Here is a 19491-nt window from a genome sequence, read left to right as displayed (position 1 = left end):
TGTTGTGTGTTTATTTCTTGTGTTAAGGAACAGAGAGGGAACAGGACACTACCTTAGATTTGTAACAAGAATGGGAATGATTATTTCCTTTTTTTTTTTTTTTTTTTCTTAAACACAGGGTATCACTCTGTTGCCAAGTCTGGAGTGCAGTGGTATGATCATAGCTCACTGCAGCCTCCAACTCCAGGGCTCAAGTGATTCTCCTGTCTTAGCTGCCTGAGTAGCTGGGACTACTGGCGCATGCCCCCACTCCCAGCTAATTTAAAAAATTTTTTGTACACACAAGCAGTGTGGTGGGGAGTCTCACTATGTTGCCCAGGCTGGTCTTGAACTTCTGGCTTCAAGTGATCCTCCAGCCTCGGCCTCTCTTTCTTTCTTTTTAGATAGAGTTCTGCTCTTGTTGCCCAGGCTGGAGTGCGATGGCATGATCTTGGCTCACTGCAGCCTCTGCTTCCCGGGTTCAAGCAATTCTCCTGCCTCAGCCTCTCGAGTAGCTGAGATTTAAGGCATGCGCCACTACGCCCGGCTAATTTTGTATTTTTAGTAGAGACGGGTTTCCCCATGTTGGTCAGGATGGTCTCGATCTCCAGACCTCAGGTGATCCGCCCGCCTCGGCCTTCCAAAGTGCTGGGAATACAGGCGTGAGCCACCGCGCCTGGCCTCTTTCTTTCCGTTTCTTCCCCTGGGGAGAGGGGAGCACCTAGGAGGAAATGTGTTAAGACCTAAAGGCGGTTCCTTTCTGCCTGGCTGGTCTGAATTCCCTGGTTTTGGAGGCGGCCTCGGGTGTTTCCCTGTTTAATGGCAGGGGCGGTACCTCGTTCCCAACCCCTAGGTCGGGAGCAGCGTTGACTGGCAGTGCAGCTGTGGGGCTGGGACGCCCGGGTTTCCTGACCCCCTGGAGAGCAGCGCGTGCGCAGTCCGCGGGACTCCGTGGCGAAGGCATCGAGAACTTTCGGGACCTTTATAGAAACAGCCGCACACCTTGGAGCAGCCTATATATATTGTATTTCGAGTTTAGCCCAAGCCAGGTCTCCCTGAACTCCCACCTCCTGCAACCTCCGCCCGCCCCCAGTCGTGGGAAGCCGCCCTGTTAGAGATCACCCGCCCGAAAAGCGCCCCGCGTCCCCAAAACCCTGTGCGCCGGCGGCCGGGAGAGGGCGCGCTCAGCAGTTGAGGCTGAGCACGCGGCAGGAGCAGGCGCTGCGGAAGAAGCGGCACTGGCAGGAGGCGCACGGGTCGCAGCAGGCGGGTGCAGGCGGCTTGCAGCTGTCGCGGGTGGCCACGCAGGGCGCAGACAGGGGGGTCCGGGGCTGCGCAACTTTCTTCATGGAAGCCTCCTTCTGCGTGGGAAACGCCGGGGCTTTATGAGCCGGCCACGCCCGCCCCTCTTGTCCTCACCTGTGCCTGGGAGCTCCTCGGGCTAGGGAGGTCCCGGACCAGAGGTTTCCCCGCCCGATTGCCCACCGCCCACTGCCCGCTCCCTCAGTCTGATTCCCTCACCTCCATCGCCATCCAGACTGACCTGGCTCTTGGCTGGCCCTGGCCCTCTTCTCCCTACTTTTTGTTTTGTTTTGTTTTTTAGACAGAGTTTCACTCTGTCACCCAGGCTGGACTGCAGTGGCGCGATCTTGGCTCACTGCAACCTCCTGGGTTCAGGCGATTCTGCCACTTCAGCCTCCCAAGTAGCTGGGACCACATGTGTGTGCCACCACGCTTGGCTAATTTTATTTTTATTTTTATTTTCTATTTTTTATAGACGGGGTCTCACTTATTGTCCAAGTCGGTCTCAAACTCCTGGGCTCAAGGGATCTGCCTGCCTCGGCCTCCCAAAGTGCTGGGATTACATTATAGGCGTGAGCCACCGTGCCCGGTCTAAGTGGTCTCTCTTTTAACTTAAAAGGAAACATGAACCTTCTTTTGGCCTTTGAGATTTGACCTTTGCCTGCCTCTCCGACCCGTGTTAACTTTGCTGCCCCACCGTGCACCGAGCGCAGCAGATGAGTTCCTGCTGCGGGAACCCAGCAGGAGCTGTCTTGGACACTGCTGTCATAGCTTGCTGCTTCCTTTCCTGGGAAGGAAATAGCCATTGGGTTTTGTACCTTCGATACAGGTAGCCAGTGGTCATATGTGGCTATTGAGTATGTGAAATGTGTTTAGTGTGACCTAGAAACTGAATTTTCAAATTTAATTTTAATTAATTTAAATTTAAAATGTAAAACTGAAGCAATATAAAAATATTTTTCCCCTTGAACACAACTTTTTAGTTAGAACTACTCATGCTTGTCAAAACTGAGCATTGGGATGAGATGTGCTGTACTGTAAACTATGCACCAGATTTCAAAGATTTAGCACAACAAAAAGAATAAATTATTTCAGTAACTTTTTAAATTAATCACATATTGAAATGTTAACATTTTGAGTATACTGGGTTAAATAAAATATTACAATTAATTGCACCTTTTTTTTTTTCTTTTTAAAAATGTGGTTATCAACTCGGTGTGGTGGTTCATGCCTGTAATCCCAGCACTTTGGGAGACTGAAGCGAATGGATCACCTGAGATCGGGAGTTCGGGACCAGCCTGACCGACATGGAGAAACTCATCTCTACTAAAAATACAAAAATTAGCCTGGTGTGGTGGCACATGCCTGTAATCCCAGCTACTCGGGAGACTGAGGCAGGAGAATTGCTTGAACCCGGGAGGCGGAGGCTGCAGTGAGCCGAGATTGTGCCATTGCCCTCCAGCCTGGGCAACAAGAGCAAAACTCCGTCTCAAAAAAAAAAAAAAAAAGTGACTATAAGCAAATTTAAAATTATTATGTAGCTCACATCACAGTTCTTTGCTTTTTTTTTTTCTTTTTTTGAGAGGGAGTCTTGCTCCGTCGCCCAGGCTGGAGTACAGTGGCGCCATCTCGGCTTACTGCAAGCTCTGCCTCCCGGGTTCACACCATTCTCCTGCCTCAGTCTCCTGAGTAACCTTTGTTTTTTTGAGATCCAGTTTCACTCTTGTCACCCAAGCTGGAGTACAATGGTGCGATCTTGGCTCACCGCAACCACCGCCTCCTGGGTTCAAGTGATTCTCCTGCCTCAGTCTCCCAAGTAGCTGGGATTACAGGTATGTGCCACCACGCCCGGCTAATTTTTGTATTTTTAGTAGAGACGGGGCTTCACCATGTTGGCCAGGGTGGTCTCGAACGCCTGACCTCAGGTGATCCGCACGCCTCGGCCTCCCAAAGTGCTGGGATTATAGCCGTGAGCCACTGCGCCCGGCCTCACATTGTATTTCCGCTGGACGCTGCTGCTCTAGGTTACTGAATTTTTCAGTCTATTTAAATACTACTTCCTCAGAGAGGCCTTCCCAGACCACGCTTCCCCTCACTCTCATTACTGTGCTGTAATTTCTTCGCACTCTTTATCATCGGAATTTATTTACCTATTTATTGATTTACTTGCTGTTCACCTGTTTTGTCCACAAGAATGTAAACTCCATGAGAGCAGGGATAGGATATATCTTTCTTATTCACTGCTATGTTCCCAGTGCTTAGCATATAAATATATTTGTCAGTTATATATTTTTATCTGTCAATAATCTCATCTTGCATGTTCACTTTACAGCCAACAAAATAGGCCTAGAGAAGAGCAGGGACTTCCAAGATCACGCAGTACCAGATCCTGCCTCCTGATACCTAATGCAGTGCTCCTCGCTCTGGTTACAGTTGATATGATAAACTGAGGCACACTAAGACAGGAATAAGCTGTGCATTTCAGCAATGCCTCAGTCCGGTGTTTCCCAAAGTGGGAACTTGTGTTAACGGTGGTATGATTTTAGGTGGAACGTTAATGTTAAATGACGCTGAATTATACAATGAGAAAGGATTCTTTTTTCAATCTTTTTCAACTTGAAAGGGCTAATTTGGTGCTAACATGTCCTTAGTGCCATTCTAACACTTTCTAATCCGCCTTTTTTTTTTTTTTTTTTTGAGATGGAGTCTTGCTCTGTCACCCAGGCTGGAGTGTAGTGGTGCCATCTCGGCTCACTGCAACTTTTACCTCCCCGGTTCCAGTGATTCTCCTGCCTCAGCCTTCCGGGCAGCTGGGATTACAGGTGTGCAGCACCACGCCCAGCTAATTTTTGTATTTTTAGTAGAGACAGGGTTTCACCATGTTGGCCAGGCTGGTCTGCAACTCTTAACCTCAGGTGATCTGCCTGCCTCAGCCTCCCAAAGTGCTGGGATTACAGGTGTGAACCACCATGCCCGGCCTAATCTGCCTTTTAACACAGAGATTTAGGCCTCAAATTTAGAGCCTTTGGTAGGCAATACCATCCATTCATCCAGAATTCACTAACAATGTTTTAACTTTGCCCCCCCCTTTTTTTCCTTTTTTTTTTTTTTGAGATGGAGTCTCGCTCTGTCGCCCAGGCTGGAGTGCAGTGGTGCGATCTTGGCTCACTACAACCTCCACCTCCCAGGTTCAAGTGATTCTCCTGCCTCAGCCTCCTGAGTAGCTGGAATTACAGGCGCGCACCACCATGCCCAGCTAATTTTTGTATTTTTAGTGGAGATGGGATTTCACCATGTTGGTCAGACTGGTCTTAAATTCCTGACCTGAGGTGATCCACCCTCCTTGGCCTCCCAAAGTGCTGGGATTACAGGTGTGAGCCACCATGCCTGGCCAACTTTACATATTTTTATAGTTACCTTCTATTTATGGCAAGTGATACTAGTTTTCTATCATAATTATATACAATTGACCCTTGAACAATGCAGGGGTTAGGGGCACAAACTCTTTACACACAGTCAAAAATCCTTTTTTCTTTGAGACAGGGTCTTATTCTGTTGCCCAGGCTGGAGTGCAGTGGTAAGATCACAAGTCACTGTAGCCTTGATATCCCAGGCTCAAGTGAATCTCCTACCTCAGCCTCCTGAGCATCTGGGACTACAGGAGCACACCACCACACCCCAGTTAATTTTTGAAAATTTTTTGTAGAGATGACGTTTCATTATGTTGCTCAGGCTGGTGCTGAATTCCTGGACTCAAGTGATCTGCCTGCCTCAGCCTCCCAAAGTGCTGGAATTACAGGTGTGAGCCACCGTGCTTGACTCATATTATTTTTGACTCCCGAAAAACTTAACTACTAATAGCCTACTGTTGGCCAGAGGAAAGCCTTACTGATAACATAAACTGTGGATTAACACATCTTTTTATGTTATATATATTATATACTGTACTCTTATAATCAAGTAAACGGCATGGTGGCTCATGCATGTAATCCCAGCAGTTTAAGAGGCAGAAGCAGCAGATTGCCTGAGCTCAGGAGTTCAAGACCAGCCTGGGCAACATGGCAAAACCTCGTCTCTACTAAAAATACAAATATCTGCCAGGCATGGGGTGCACACCCATAGTCCTAGCTGCTTGCGGGGCTGAGGCAGGAGGATCACTTGAGCCTGGGAGGTTGAGGTTGCAATGAACCGAAATGGTGCCACTGCGCTCCAGCCTGAGTGACAGAGCGACACCCCATCTCTAAAAAAAAAAAAAAATCGAGTAAGCTAGGGAAAAGAAAATATTATTAAGAAAATTATTGGATAAGTAGAGATTGATTATAAGAAGAGAAAATATAAGGAAGTAAAAATACATTTACAGTACCGTACTGTATTTATTGATACCAGAAGTTTACTTCATCTGTTTACAAGATGTATTGTCTGTCTGAAATAGTAAGCAGCCGAAGCTGCAGAGCTCCACCTATGGTACCACCTACTATACAATTAGAAAGGATTCTTTTTTCAATCTTTTTCAACTTGAAAGGGCTGATTTGGTGCTAACATGTCCTTAGTGCCGTTCTGACACTTTCTAATCTGCCTTTTTGCTTGAATCAAGCAATTCAAGCAACTTTTTCTTGTAATGTCATGACTCTTCTCTGCTTCTTAGGAACACTTCCAGAATCACTAGTAGCACCTAGTAGGGGCCCTTGGTACTACTCAAGGCTTACAATATTGCATTAAACACATTGAAAAATACACGAGAACCTTGAGGGATCACATTTTACTGCAATATATGATTCACTGGTGAGACTCCTTGTGCAGAGATGATTAGCTCACAGAGCATTTTAAGCATGTACTCACAACACCAGAGCATGCTGCAGTGGCAACAGGAGGTAGCTTCACAAATATGATGGTAGTACAGTATGTACTACAGTTGTTTATGCAGTTATCATTTAATACTGCATCTTTACATTTGGTTATATTTCTATTTTGAATGGCATCATGTACTGTCTGTGTGTTGTATATGTTTTGGGCAATTTTAATTTTTTATAATAGATTTATGTATATCTTATGGTAGCAAGTGGTAAAATAGACTAGTATCTACATATATTTTATGCATTAATGACATACTTTTTTTCATTTTAAAAAATATTTCTAGGTAACAAGATTCACCTGTTTTTCCTAATTGTCAGTCTTTAAAAAATTTTTCCAATTTAAAAAATCAGCTGGGCATGGTGGCTCACCCCTGTAATCCCAGCACTTTGGTAGGCTGAGGCAGGCAGATCACCTGAGGTCAGGAGTTTGAGACCAGCCTGGCAAACTTGGCGAAACCCCATCTCTACTAAAAATACAAAAACATTAGCTGGGCATGGTGGCATGTGCCTATAATCCCAGCTACTCAGGAGACTGAGGTATGAGAATTGCTTGAACTCGCCAGTGAGGGTTGCAGTGAGCCAAGATCATGCCACCAAACTCTGGCCTGGGCAACAAGAGTGAAAACTGAGAACTCCATCTCAAAAAAAAAAAAAAAAAAAGAAGAAGAAGAAGAAGGCTGGGCGCAGTGGCCCATACCTGTAATCCCAGCACTCTGGGAGGCCGAGGCGGGCAGATCACAAGGTCAGGAGATTGAGACCACCCTGGTTAACATGGTGAAACCCCGTCTCTACTAAATATATAAAAAATTATCCAGGTGTGGTGGTGGGCATCTGTAGTCCCAGCTACTCGGGAGGCTGAGGCAGGAAAATCGCGTGAACCTGGGAGGCGGAGCCTGCAGTGAATTGGGATCGCGCCACTGCACTCCAGCCTTGGTGACAGAGCGAGACTCCATCTCAAAAAAAAAAAAAAAAAGAAAATGAATAAAATAATCAATGTGTAAGTGGACCCATGAGTTCAAACCCATATTGTTCAAGAGTCAACTGTATTTTTTAAGTTTTAATTTTTTTTGTTGTTTTGAGACAGAGTTTCACTCTTGTCACCCAGGCTGGAGTGCAATGGCTCAGGCTCACTGCAACCTCAACCTGGGTACAAGCAATTCTCCTGCCTCAGCCTCCCAAGTAGCTGGGATTACAGGTGTCCACCACCACACCTGGCTAATTTTTGTATTTTTAGTAGAGACGGGGTTTCGCCACGTTGGCCAGGCTAGTCTCAAACTCCTGACCTCAGTTGATCTGCCCACCTTGGCCTCCCAAAGCGCTGGGATTATAGGCGTGAGCCACCGCATCTGGCCTAAGTTTTAATTTTAAATAAATATGTTAAATAAATAGGTGGAACTCAGATATGGCAAAAGTTATAAATGTGGTTCTGAAATGACTGAGGTTTGGGAAACACCACATTCATCCAAAAGTGTGAGTGATGGTGAAATTTCAGGCAGGGGCTAACTAGAAGAGGAAGCTGCTTTTCATAATCTATTTTGCTCAGTGGACTTCAGCTCCCTGGGCTTCTGTGGGTGTCTGGCTCAGCGCTGAAGCCAGGAAGTCTTTAGTAGCTTTCAGTTTCTTTTGTTAATATAGGCCTGAAAAATCTCTCATTTAGTTCCTAGCCAGAGCTTGGGGGTCCTCCTTCTGTAAGTCCAGTCTCACCCCAACAGTGAGAACTCCCAGAACTTCCCTGCCCTTACCTTAGAAGATCTCTTCTTTTCTGCTTCTTTTCTGCTGATCTGTTTGGATTTCTTGTTCAGCGCTTCAAAGAGAGACAAAAGGAGGAAAGTGAGATGTTTCTGGGGATGTTGAGTTGCAGTGAAGTGAGAGGGGCAGAGGGGCTCGGGAAGTTGCCAGGTGGGGGAGAGGAGAAGCAGCGTGCCGGATGAATCACGCTGTAGGACTCAAGCCAGTAGGTTCTTGTCAGCCCGGATGGTGACCTGGAGCCAGGCACTGATAGCAACGTGTCATCTGAGGGAAGGCAAATGGGATATCCAAGCAGGCACTGGGATCTGCCTGTGGTGCTCTTGTGTGGCCTGGTCCCTCTACCTAGGTGAGCTTGGGCCACTCAGAGTCACCCCAGGTGCTTCTTCCTTCATCTCCATTGTGGCAGGTGCAGGAACATTGTGAAACTCAGAAAATGGACTCCCGTCTTGCACACAGATGCACCTGTGTTTCCTATTTTCCATTCCTCAGAGCTTTGGAGCCAGGGGGACCTGATTTGAATCCTGACTCTGCCAATATAATGACTATGTGGCTGTGGGTAACTTACTTATCTTCCATGAGACTCAGTTTTTTCATCTGCACAAAAGATTCCATAGTATCTGCCTTGCAGTATTGTCTTGAGGATAAATGAAGTCTGCTTATAAAGTGAAAAGTCTGTTACACTGAAGATAAATAAATATTGATGTTTCTCTACTTCCCTGTCTGATATGTGTAGAATATCCTCTTTTCTTTCTTTCTTCTTCTTCTTTTTTTTTTTTCTTTTGAGACAGAATCTCACTCTGTCACCCAGGCTGGAGTGCAGTGGTGCAATCTCAGCTCACTATAACCTCTGTCTCCTGAGTTCAAGTGATTCTCCTGTCTCAGCCTCCCAAGTAGCTGGGATTATAGGTGTGCACCACCACGCCTGGCTAATTTTTGTATTTTTAGTAGAGATGGGGTTTTGCCATGTTGGCCAGGCTGGTTTCAAACTCTTGACCTCAGGTGATCTGCCCACCTCGACCTCCCAAAGAGCTGGGATTATAGGTGTGAGCTACTGCGACTGGCCGATTATTTTATTTATTTATTTATTTATTAAAAATTTTCTTTTTTGAGACAGGGTCTGTCTGTCATCCAGGCTGGAGTGTAATTGTGTGATCATAGCTCACTACAGTCTCAACCTCCTGGGCTCAAGCAATCCTCCTGCCTCAGCCTCCCAAATAGCTGGAACTGTAGGCATACACCACCATTCCTGGCTAGTTTTTGTTTGTTTGTTTTTGAGACAGGGCCTCACTCTGTCACCCAGGCTGGAGTGCAGTGGCACAATCATGGCTCACAATCATTGTAGGCTCAAACTCCTGGGCTCAAGTGATCCTCCTGCCTCAGCCTCCCAAGTAGCTAGGACTACAAGCGCATGCCACCATGTCTGGTTAATTTCTGTATTTGTAGTAGAGACAGGGTTTCACCCTGTTGACCAGGCTGGTCTTGAACACCTGAGCTCAAGAGATCTGCCCACCTTAGCCTACCGAAGTGCTAGGATTACAGGTACACGCCACCACACCTTGCTAGTTTTTAAACTTTTCCGTAGAGACAGGGTCTCCGTATGTCACTCAGTCTGGTCTTGAACTCCTAGGCTCAAACAATCCTCATGCCTCAGCTTCCCAAAGTGCTGGGATTACAGGCATGAGCCACCTCACCTAGCCTCAAATATCCTCTTTTCCTAGCAAAAGGCAAGGTAGTAAGGGATATTAGTTTTGAGCTTAGGTTCTGGAGTTAAGCACCTGATTTTGAATTCTGGCTTTGCCAGTTAAAAACTGTGTGATCCATGCTAGTTTCTTAACTCTCCTAAGCCTCAAGTTCCTCAACTGTGAAATACAAATAAAGACCATACTCACCTCACAGTGCCTACCACACAGTATGCCTATGATTATTATCAGGTGAAGTCAAACCAGATCTCCAATGCCCCTCATATTTTCCCCTGAGTCGTCATTCCCAACCCTGACATGACAGGACTGGTCCATCCTAGCCTTGTGTATGTTCTGGAGCATTTCCTGAAGTTTGTTACTGTTGACAAGAGTTCTGTGATTCATTAAGTTTCAGAAATGCTACGTTAAACAAAGTTTAGCAAGTGTCTTAACTTCAGGCCTTTCAGAGGCTCTACCATATGCTAAGCTGCATATTAGATTGGTGGCATGCAGGGCTTTCCCAAACCAAATGAGTCAAGGGACCCTATTCTCCCAGGATTATTTCATGGAACGAGCAAGAAGGAGCTGTCCATGGCAGTGGATCCTGGTAGCACCCCGGGAAGCATGCTTGATTTCCTGCAGCCCCTCTCCTGGCCAGAGCCCAGGGGCTAGGTGACTTACCCACAATAGAGACAGAAGGGAAATCCAGTAGGTTCACAGAGGAGTTGCTTCTCAGGCTCCTGTCATCTCGGAGCTTCTCCTCAGGTGGCAGGTGGCTGTAGACAGTGAAGAAGCAGAGGAAGACCAGCAGGGTGGCCAGGAGTAGGCGGGTGACATCCATTCCAGGAGGCCTGAGTGGGACAGAGAAGGTGGTCAGATGGGTGGGTCAGGGTAATGGTAAGAGGCCTTCTTGCTTTCTTTGTGCTTCTTTGGGCTGGTGTTGTGACTCTGTTAGGCAAGTGTCCTGGTAGAGTCGGAGGGTTAGCAAGGCTTAGGATGGGGAAGGGGAATTGATGAGGGAAGAAGAGAGAAGAGAGATGGGAAGAGGAAGAAAGACTAGGAACAGGAGATTGGAGCAAAGATAAAAGGAATGCATTGCACTGGTCTCTGCTGTCCAGAGGGTGGTGTGTTGGCTGCTTCTGGTTTTTTTAATGTCTGTGGCCCCAGGAGACCCTAGGCCTGGGCAGAGTTGTTGAAGGGCCCCCAGCAGGGCCTCACAGTAGCAGAGGTTTTATTAAGGTGCACAGAATAAGGCTAATAAATTAAGAATCAGTGAGAAAGATACAGAGGTAAGTGGCTCCTTCAGACAAGCCTAGATGTTGGCTCATACCCTAGATTCCCAAACCCAGAGAGAAGGAATGCAGGTATAGTTTGTGTCAGGAGGATGGACCTGTCCACATAGGCCTCCTGGATTTATGTATTTATTTATTTGCTAGCTGGAATTTTTTTTTTTTTTTTTTTTTTTTTTTTAAGACGGAGTCTCACTCTTGTTGCCCAGGCTGGAGTGCAGTGGCACAGTTGCGGCTCACTGCAACCTCCACCTCCCAGGTACAAGCAATTCTCCTACCTCAGCCTCCCGAGTAGCTAGGGCTATAGGCACCCACCACTAAGCCAGGCTAATTTTTGCATTTTTTGGTAGAGACGGGGTTTTGCCACGTTGGCCAGGCTAAGCATTTTATATTTTCTAACTCTTTTTATTTTTTTTGAGACAGAGTCTTGCTCTGTGAGTCAGACTAGAGTGCAGTGGCACGATCTTGGCTTACTGCAACCTCTGCCTCCCAGGTTCAAGCGATTCTTCTTCCTCAGCCTCTGGAGTAGCTGGGATTACAGGTGCCCACCACCACACCCGGCTAATTTTTATATTTTTAGTAGAGATGGGGTTTCACCATGTTGGCCAGGCTGGTCTTGAACTCCTGGCCAGAAGTGATCCACCAGCCACTGCCACTGCACCTGGCCTATATTTTCTAACTCAAGCTCATATAGTTTTTTTTCTGTTGTCATTGTTTGTTTTGAGACAGAGTCTCACTCTGTCACCCAGGCTGGAGTGCAGTGGCACGATCTTGGGCCACTGTAGCCTCAACCTCCCAGGTTCAAGCCATCCTCCCACCTCATCTTCCTGAGTAGCTGGCACTACAGGCATGTGCCCACATGCCTGGCTAATTAAAATTTTTTTTTTTTGTAGAGATGATGGCTCACTCTATTACCCAGGTTGGCCTTGAACTCCTGGGCTCAAGCGATCCTCCCACCTCAGCCTCCCAAAATGAGCCACCACTTGGCCATATTTGTTCATTTGTGTGTATATATTATATATATATATGGCATCCCCCTTCTAGGATATTTTTTTTTTTTTTTTTTTTTTTTTTTTGAGACGGAGTCTCGCTCTGTCGCCCGCCTGGAGTGCAGTGGCCGGATCTCAGCTCACTGCAAGCTCCGCCTCCGGGTTCCCGCCATTCTCCTGCCTCAGCCTCCCAAGTAGCTGGGACTACAGGCGCCCGCCACGTCGCCCGGCTAGTTTTTTTTTTGTATTTTTTAGTAGAGACGGGGTTTCACCGTGTTAGCCAGGATGGTCTCAAACTCCTGACCTCGTGATCCGCCCGTCTCGGCCTCCCAAAGTGCTGGGATTACAGGCTTGAGCCACCGCGCCCGGCCCCCTTCTAGGATATTAACTCCTCAATGACAGGGGCTCTCTGCCATCCTTTCCAGCTTTATGTTTTCTCACAGGAAGTAATGAATTGCAACCAAGCTTGGCTACTTCCTGGTCCCCATACGATGCTTGTCCTTTCCCACTGATTGCAATGCTTAGCTTGCTATACAAACATTTATTTACTTATCATTTGTCAATGGTCATCAAAGCCCTTAATGACTACGGTACTCATTTGCCCTTCTCACATTTCATATGGCATTTATCCAGTCTGGGAAGTAAGAACAGTTTTTACATTTTAAAATGATGCTATTAAAAAAAAAGAATATCCAACGGAGACCCTATATGGTCCACAAAGCATAAAATATTTACTATCTGGCCTTTTACAGAAAAAGTTTGCCAGCCCCATCTAGATTGTAAGAATCATGACGGATTGGAACAAGAACATCATGTTTGCTCCATCAATATCTATTAACCAATGGACCACTTAACTATTTCTTGTCTTTTCTTTTCTTTTCTTTTTTAAGATGGAATCTCACTCTGTTGCCCAGCCTGGAGTGCAGTGGTGCGATCTTGGCTCAATGCAACCTCCGCCTCCTGGATTCAAGTAATTCTTCTGCTTCAGCCTCCTGAGTAGCTGGGACTACAGGTGCCCACCACCACGCCCGGCTAATTTTTGTATTTTTTGTAGAGACAAGGTTTCACCATGTTGGCCAAGCTGGTCTCAAACTCCTGACCTCAAGTGATCCGCCTGCCTTGGCCTCCCAAAGTGCTGGGGTTACAGGTGTGAGCCACTGCACCCAGTCCAACTATTTAATCAGGTAAAGATATTGATGACGTTTATTAAAAGGCTAATGTGCCGATAATATTTCTCATTAATTTATCAGATTTCAGATTTGTTTTAGTACAGGACTGGGTCCTAGTAAGACAAGAGCTAGGACTGGTAAGCTTGGATTGTGGATGCAGAGGAAAAATCTACATCATGAATAGTTATCATAATGTTTTGAAACTTATTATTATACCATGCTGTCTAGAATTCATAAAGATTCAATACAGTAACATTTGGAATATAAATATGAAATATTTGTAAACTAGATAATATTTTAGTTACATAAAATTAAATATATATTTAAATTTTTTATTCTGTATCATTGACCTCTTCCAAAAGCAATGTTGTATTTAATTTTTAGCTTCTGATTGTTGCTAAAAAGACCATTTTTCAAATAACAGCATCTAGCTTTAATGGGTATTAATTAGGAAGGCAAATCAGAAATAAATTCAACCCGGCTGGGCCGGTGGCTCACGCCTGTAATCCCAGCACTTTGGGAGGCTGCAGCGAATGGATCACCTGAGGTCAGGAGTTCGAGACCAGCCTGGCCAACATGGCGAAACCCCGTTTCTACTAAAAATACAAAAATTAGCCAGGCAGTGGCCTCCTGAGTAGGTAGGTGCCTATAAGTCTACCTACTCAGGAGGCTGAGGCAGGAGAATTGCCTGAACCCAGGGGTAGGAGATTGCAGTGAGCTGAGATCATGCCACTTCACTCCAGCCTGGGTGAAAGAAACTGTCTCCAAAAAAAAAAAAAAGAAAGAAAGAAAGAGAAAGAAATTCAACTTCAAAAAACAAGGAAAGTAAAGGATGAAGATGTGGTGGAATGTGGTGGGGAGACGCTCTGATTAACAAAAGGCTCTTAGCTGGGAGTGGTGGCACAAGACTGTGGTCCCAGCTACTCGGGTGGCTGAGGTGGGAGAATCACCTGACCCCAGGAAGTTGAGGGTACAGGGAGCCATGATTGTGCCATTGCACTCCAGCCTGGGCAACAGAGTGATACTCTGTCTCAAAAACAAGAACAAATAAGCTCGATTAAGGCAAGTTACAAGAGGCATGTTATTAATTGGAAGGCGGCATGTGTAGTTATTTTATGTCTTTGGGTTTTCCTTACCATAAATAATATACTCGTGGGCCAAAAACTGTAATGGGAATTTCTGCAAAGAAGTGAGAGTGGCCAGAAAATCTGAATTAGAAAAAGAGGCCAGGCATGGTGGCTAACGCCCATAATGCCAGCACTTTAGGAGGCCACAGGCGGAGGATTCCTTGAGCCCAGGAATTTGAGACCAGCCTGGCAACATAGTGAGACCTCATCTCTACAACAAATTTTTTTAAAAAATTAGCCTGGTGTTGTAGAGTACAGCCCTACTGGGTCTGGGTCTGTGGGTTTTTTCTCCTCATGTGCGGAGACGAGAGATCGTAGAAATAAAGACACAAGACAAAGAGATAGAAGAAAGGACAGCTGGGTCCGGGGGACCACTGCCACCAAGGCGCGGAGATTGGTAGTGGCCCTGGATGCCTGGCTGCGCTGGTATTTATGGGATACAAGACAAGGGGGCAGGGTAAGGAGTGTGGGCCATCTCCAATGATAGGTAAGGTCACGCGAGTCATGTGTCCACCAGACAGGGGGCCCTTCCCTGTTTGGCAGCCGAGGCGGAGAGACAGAGAGGACAGTTATGCCATTATTTCTTCTATACCTTTCAAAGACTTTAGTACTTTCACTAATTCTGCTACTGCTATCTAGAAGGTGGAGCCAGGTGTACAGGGTGGAATATGAAAGCAGACCAGGAGCATGACCACTGAAGCACAGCGTTACAGGGAGATAGTCAGTCCTCTGGATGGCTGTGGGCGGGCCTGACTAATGTCAGGCCTTCCACAAGAGGTGGTGGAGCAGTCTTCTCTAACTCCCCCAGGGAAAGGGAGAGTCCCTTTCCCAGTCTGCTGAGTAACTGGTGCCTTCCCCAGGTACTGACGCTACCACTAGACTAAGGACCGCTAGGTAACGGGTGCCTTCCCAGGTGCTGGCATTACTGCTAGACCAGGGAGCCCTCTAGTGGCCTTGTCCAGGTGTGACAGAGGGCTTATATGCTTGTCTTCTGGTCACTTTGTCACCGTGTCCCTTCAGCTCCTATCTCTGTATTGCCTGGTTTTTCCTAGGTTATAATTGTAGAACAAAGATTATCATAATATTGGAATAAAGAGTAATGCTACAAACTAATGATTAATGATGTTCATATATAATCATATCTACAATCTATTTCTAGTGTAACTATTCTTATTCTGTATATTTTCTTTATTATACTGAAACAGCTTGTGCCCTCGGTCTCTTGCCATGGCACCTGGGTGGCTGGCCACCCACAGGTGTGATAGTACACACACCTGTGGTCCCAGCCACTTGGGAAGGTGAGGTGGGAGGGAGGATTGCTTGAACCTGGGAGGTTGAGGCTGTAGTGAGCTGTGATCGTACCAAAAAAGAAAAGAAGAAAGAAAAAGGTGGCAGGAGTTTGGGGAAGATTAACTTAGACCCAGGAACAGGATTGAGAATGAGGGGACTGAATCAACAGTCCAATTCAGTATTACAAATCTAAGGGGTAGTGGGACAGCTCATGAGCAGAGGCCAATATCCATGGGACCAAAGTCCACACTGATCACTTGCTATGAACACTTGATAATGTAGGTACAAGCTCACTTCACCATCAGAGCAGCCACAAGCCTAATGTAAACACTAGTCACTGCATAATGGGCAGGCAGGAGATCTCACCAGGTCAAATCCCCAGCCTAACTCACGACAAGTGAATCCTAGGGGTTAGTTTTAAGACAGACCAACCCTTGGCAAAACAGTTCTCCTGGTAGAACCATACAATTGGACTGAGTCTTGGATTGGTGACGTCTCAGTGGAGTAAATCTTATTTGGGTATTATAGGGAGAGAGTTAAAGACCAGTATTCCTGGCCGGGCGCGGTGGCTCAAGCCTGTAATCCCAGCACTTTGGGAGGCCGAGACGGGCGGATCACGAGGTCAGGAGATCGAGACCATCCTGGCTAACATGGTGAAACCCCGTCTCTACTAAAAAATACAAAAAAACTAGCCGGCGACATGGCGGGCGCCTGTAGTCCCAGCTGCTTGGGAGGCTGAGGCAGGAGAATGGCGTAAACCCGGGAGGCGGAGCTTGCAGTGAGCTGAGACCCGGCCACTGCACTCCAGCCTGGGCGGCAGAGCAAGACTCCGTCTCAAAAAAAAAAAAAAAAAAAAAAAAAATAAATAAATAAAGACCAGTATTCCTTACCTCAGTTCTGGAGGGATATGTATATTCTAAATGTAATACAGGTCCATAATGTTTAGTTGTATTAGGACCCTTGGCGTCAGATGTTTTTTAGAATTCAGAACTTTGTGGATGTTAGAAAAGTAGTATCGGCCGGGCGCGGTGGCTCAAGCCTGTAATCCCAGCACTTTGGGAGGCCGAGACGGGCGGATCATGAGGTCAGGAGATCGAGACCATCCTGGCTAACACGGTGAAACCCCGTCTCTACTAAAAATACAAAAAAAAAAAACTAGCCGGGCGAGGTGGCGGGCGCCTGTAGTCCCAGCTACTCGGGAGGCTGAGGCAGGAGAATGGCGTAAACCCGGGAGGCGGAGCTTGCAGTGAGCTGAGATCCGGCCACTGCACTCCAGCCTGGGTGGCAGAGCGAGACTCCGCCTCAAAAAAAAAAAAAAAAAAAGAAAAGTAGTATCATCCATATATTATATTAAACCACATATACGGGTCTGGGAAAGCCCTATAATAAAAATCTTAATGCTTCTATAGCAAAAAGGCACTGATCTTCATCATAGGGAGGATGAATAGAGACTATGAATTGATTCACATCAATTCAGGACGCATTTTGTTGCCAAATGTCTTCATGTAAGTTCAGATTTTGCTGCCAAAGGAGAAACAAAACCTTATAGTTTTCAGGGTGTTGGGATTTTGCAATTACAGGTAAAGGTTTGTGGATCTGTACAGACCTCGTTGCTGTTACTACTCATCAGAGAAACACTCTCTGCTATTAATACAGGACAATGATGCTAGGCCGGGCGCTGTGGCTCACGCCTATAATCCCAGCACTTTGCGAGGCCGAGGCAAGTGGATCACCTGAGGTCAGGAGTTCGAGACCAACCTGACCAACATGGTGAAAGCTCATCTCTACTAAAAATACAAAAATTAGCTGGGCTTGGTGGCGCATGCCTGTAATCCCAACTACTTGGGAGGCTAAGGCAGGAGAATCACTTGAATCCAGGAGGCAGAGGTTGTAGTGAGCCAAGATTGTGCCACTGCATGCCAGCCTGGGTGACAGAGTAAGACTCTGTCTCAAAAAACAAAACAAAAAAAGCAGGACAATAATGCTGACAGTAATCAGTAGCTGTGTAACTAGGTTTCTCAACTGTCTTTCCACTCCATACTGTTACTTGATCTGTGATATTTCTGATGACAATTCTCCTTTTAAATTCATCATCTGCATTAAGTTACTATTTAGGACTTAAGATGAGTTTCTCTTCAGCATGGTGGATAAAAAGAAGAATCCAGACACACGAGTAAGATCACCTGGATGAACCTGTCATTTAAATGGCTGTGTGACCCTAGGTCCATCTGAGTCCCAGCTTTCTCAGTTTTAAAATAAGGGGATAAGGCCTGGCACTCACGCCTGTAAGCCCAGCACTTTGGGAGGCTGAGGCGGGTGGGTCACTTGAGGCCAGGAATTTGAGACCAGCCTGGCCAACATGGTGAAACCCCGTCTCTACTAAAAATACAAAAATTAGCCGGGCTTGGTGGTGCATGCCTACTACTTGGGAGGCTGAAGCTCAAGAATGGCTTGAACCCAGGAGGTGGAGGTTGCAGTGAGCTGAGATTGTGCCACTGCACTCCAGCCTGAGCGACAGAGCGAGACTCCCTCTAAAAAAAAAAAAAGAAAGAGAGATCAAGTTGTTACTGTGTCTATGTAGAAAAGGAAGACATAAGAAACTCCATTTTGATCTGTACTAAGAAAAATTGTTTCCGCTTTGAGATGCTGTTAACCTGTAACTTTAGCTTCAACCCTGTGCTCACAGAAACATGTGCTGTATTGAATCAAAGTTTAATGGATTTAGGGCTGTGTAGGATGTGCCTTGTTAACAATACGTTTGCAGGCAGTATGCCTGGTAAAAGTTACCGCCATTCTCCATTCTGATTAACCAGGGACACAGTGCTCTGCGGAAAGCCACAGGGACCTCTGCCCAAGAAAGCCTGGGTATTGTCCAAGGCTTCCCCGCACTGAGACAGCCTGAGATATGGCCTCATGGGAAAGGAAAGACCTTACATCCCCCAGCCTGACACCTGTAAAGGGTCTGTGCTGAGGAGGAGTATGGGAAAGAGGGAGGCCTCTTTGCAGTTGAGATAAGAGGAAGGTTTCTGTCTCCTGCTCCTCCCTGGAAATGGAATGTCTCGGTGTAAAGCTGATCATTCTCATTCATTCTATTCTAAGATAGGAGAAAACTGCCCTGTGGCTAGAGACAAGATATACTGACAACAATACTGCTCTGTTGCTCTGTGCTACACTGAGATGGTTGGGTAAAGAAAAACATAAATCTAGCCTACATACACATCTGGGCATGGTACCTTTCCTTGAACTTATTCATGATACAGATTCCTTTGCTCACATGTTTCCCTGCTGACCTTCTCCCCACCTGTTGCCCTGCTATACTCCCCTCACTAAAATAGTAAAAATAATAATCAATAAATACTGAGGGAACTCAGAGACTGGCACCAGTGCGTGTCCTCCATATACTGAGTGCCGGTCCCCTGGGCCCACTGTTCTTTCTCTATACTTTGTCTCTGTGTCTTATTTCTTTTCTCAGTCTCTTGTCCCACCTGATGAGAAATACCCACAGGTGTGGAGGGGCAGGCCCCCTTCATAAGAGGATAGGACTATATGACTTAGTATAGAGTATGAGGCACAGAGTAGCAACTTGACAAAAATTTGTGAAATGAAAGAAAGAATCTACCTGCTATCCTTAAATTCTATGAATCCTGTCTTAGTCTATTTAGGTGACTATAACAAAATATCATAGACTGGGTGGTTTCTAAACAACAGAAATTTATTTCTTACAGTTCTGGAGGCTGGGAAGTCTAAGATCAAGGTGCAGGCAGATTCAATATCTAGTGAGGGCCTATTTCTTCATAGTCAGTCATCATCTCTCTAATCTCACAAGGTGGAAGGGGTTTCCCTTGGGCTTCTTTTATAAAGGCACTAGTCTCATTCATGAGGGCTCTGCCACCATGACCTAGTCACCTCCAAAAGGCCCCACCTCCTTACACTATCACCTTGGCAGTGAGGATTTCAACATCCGAATCTGAGAGGGCATAAACATTCAGAACATAGCAAATTCCTCATTTCCGATTTTTGCCTCCCCATCACTGTGCCACTGGGCAGCTTAAATAGTTACACAGA

The 19491-nt window shown here is 46.2% G+C and overlaps 1 protein-coding gene across 2 annotated transcripts in view; it reads right to left on the bottom strand.

Moving 5' to 3' along the window:
• Positions 1-986: 986 nt before the first annotated feature.
• Positions 987-19491, bottom strand: part of ASIP (agouti signaling protein) — a 54114-nt gene continuing 35609 nt past the window's right edge. For both annotated transcript variants that reach the window (XM_033186148.1, XM_033186149.1), the window contains exons 2-4: positions 10244-10413; positions 7877-7938; positions 987-1340 (exon numbers count right to left, since the gene is read on the bottom strand). In XM_033186148.1, coding sequence (XP_033042039.1) covers positions 1164-1340; positions 7877-7938; positions 10244-10413 — 409 coding nt within the window. In that variant the 3' untranslated portion in view covers positions 987-1163. The remainder of the gene's footprint in view (positions 1341-7876; positions 7939-10243; positions 10414-19491) is intronic.

This window comes from Trachypithecus francoisi, unplaced genomic scaffold, assembly GCF_009764315.1.
Source record: "Trachypithecus francoisi isolate TF-2019V2 unplaced genomic scaffold, Tfra_2.0 Lachesis_group21, whole genome shotgun sequence".
NCBI lineage: Eukaryota > Metazoa > Chordata > Mammalia > Primates > Cercopithecidae > Trachypithecus > Trachypithecus francoisi.
This window is presented reverse-complemented; position numbering and strand designations above follow the sequence as displayed.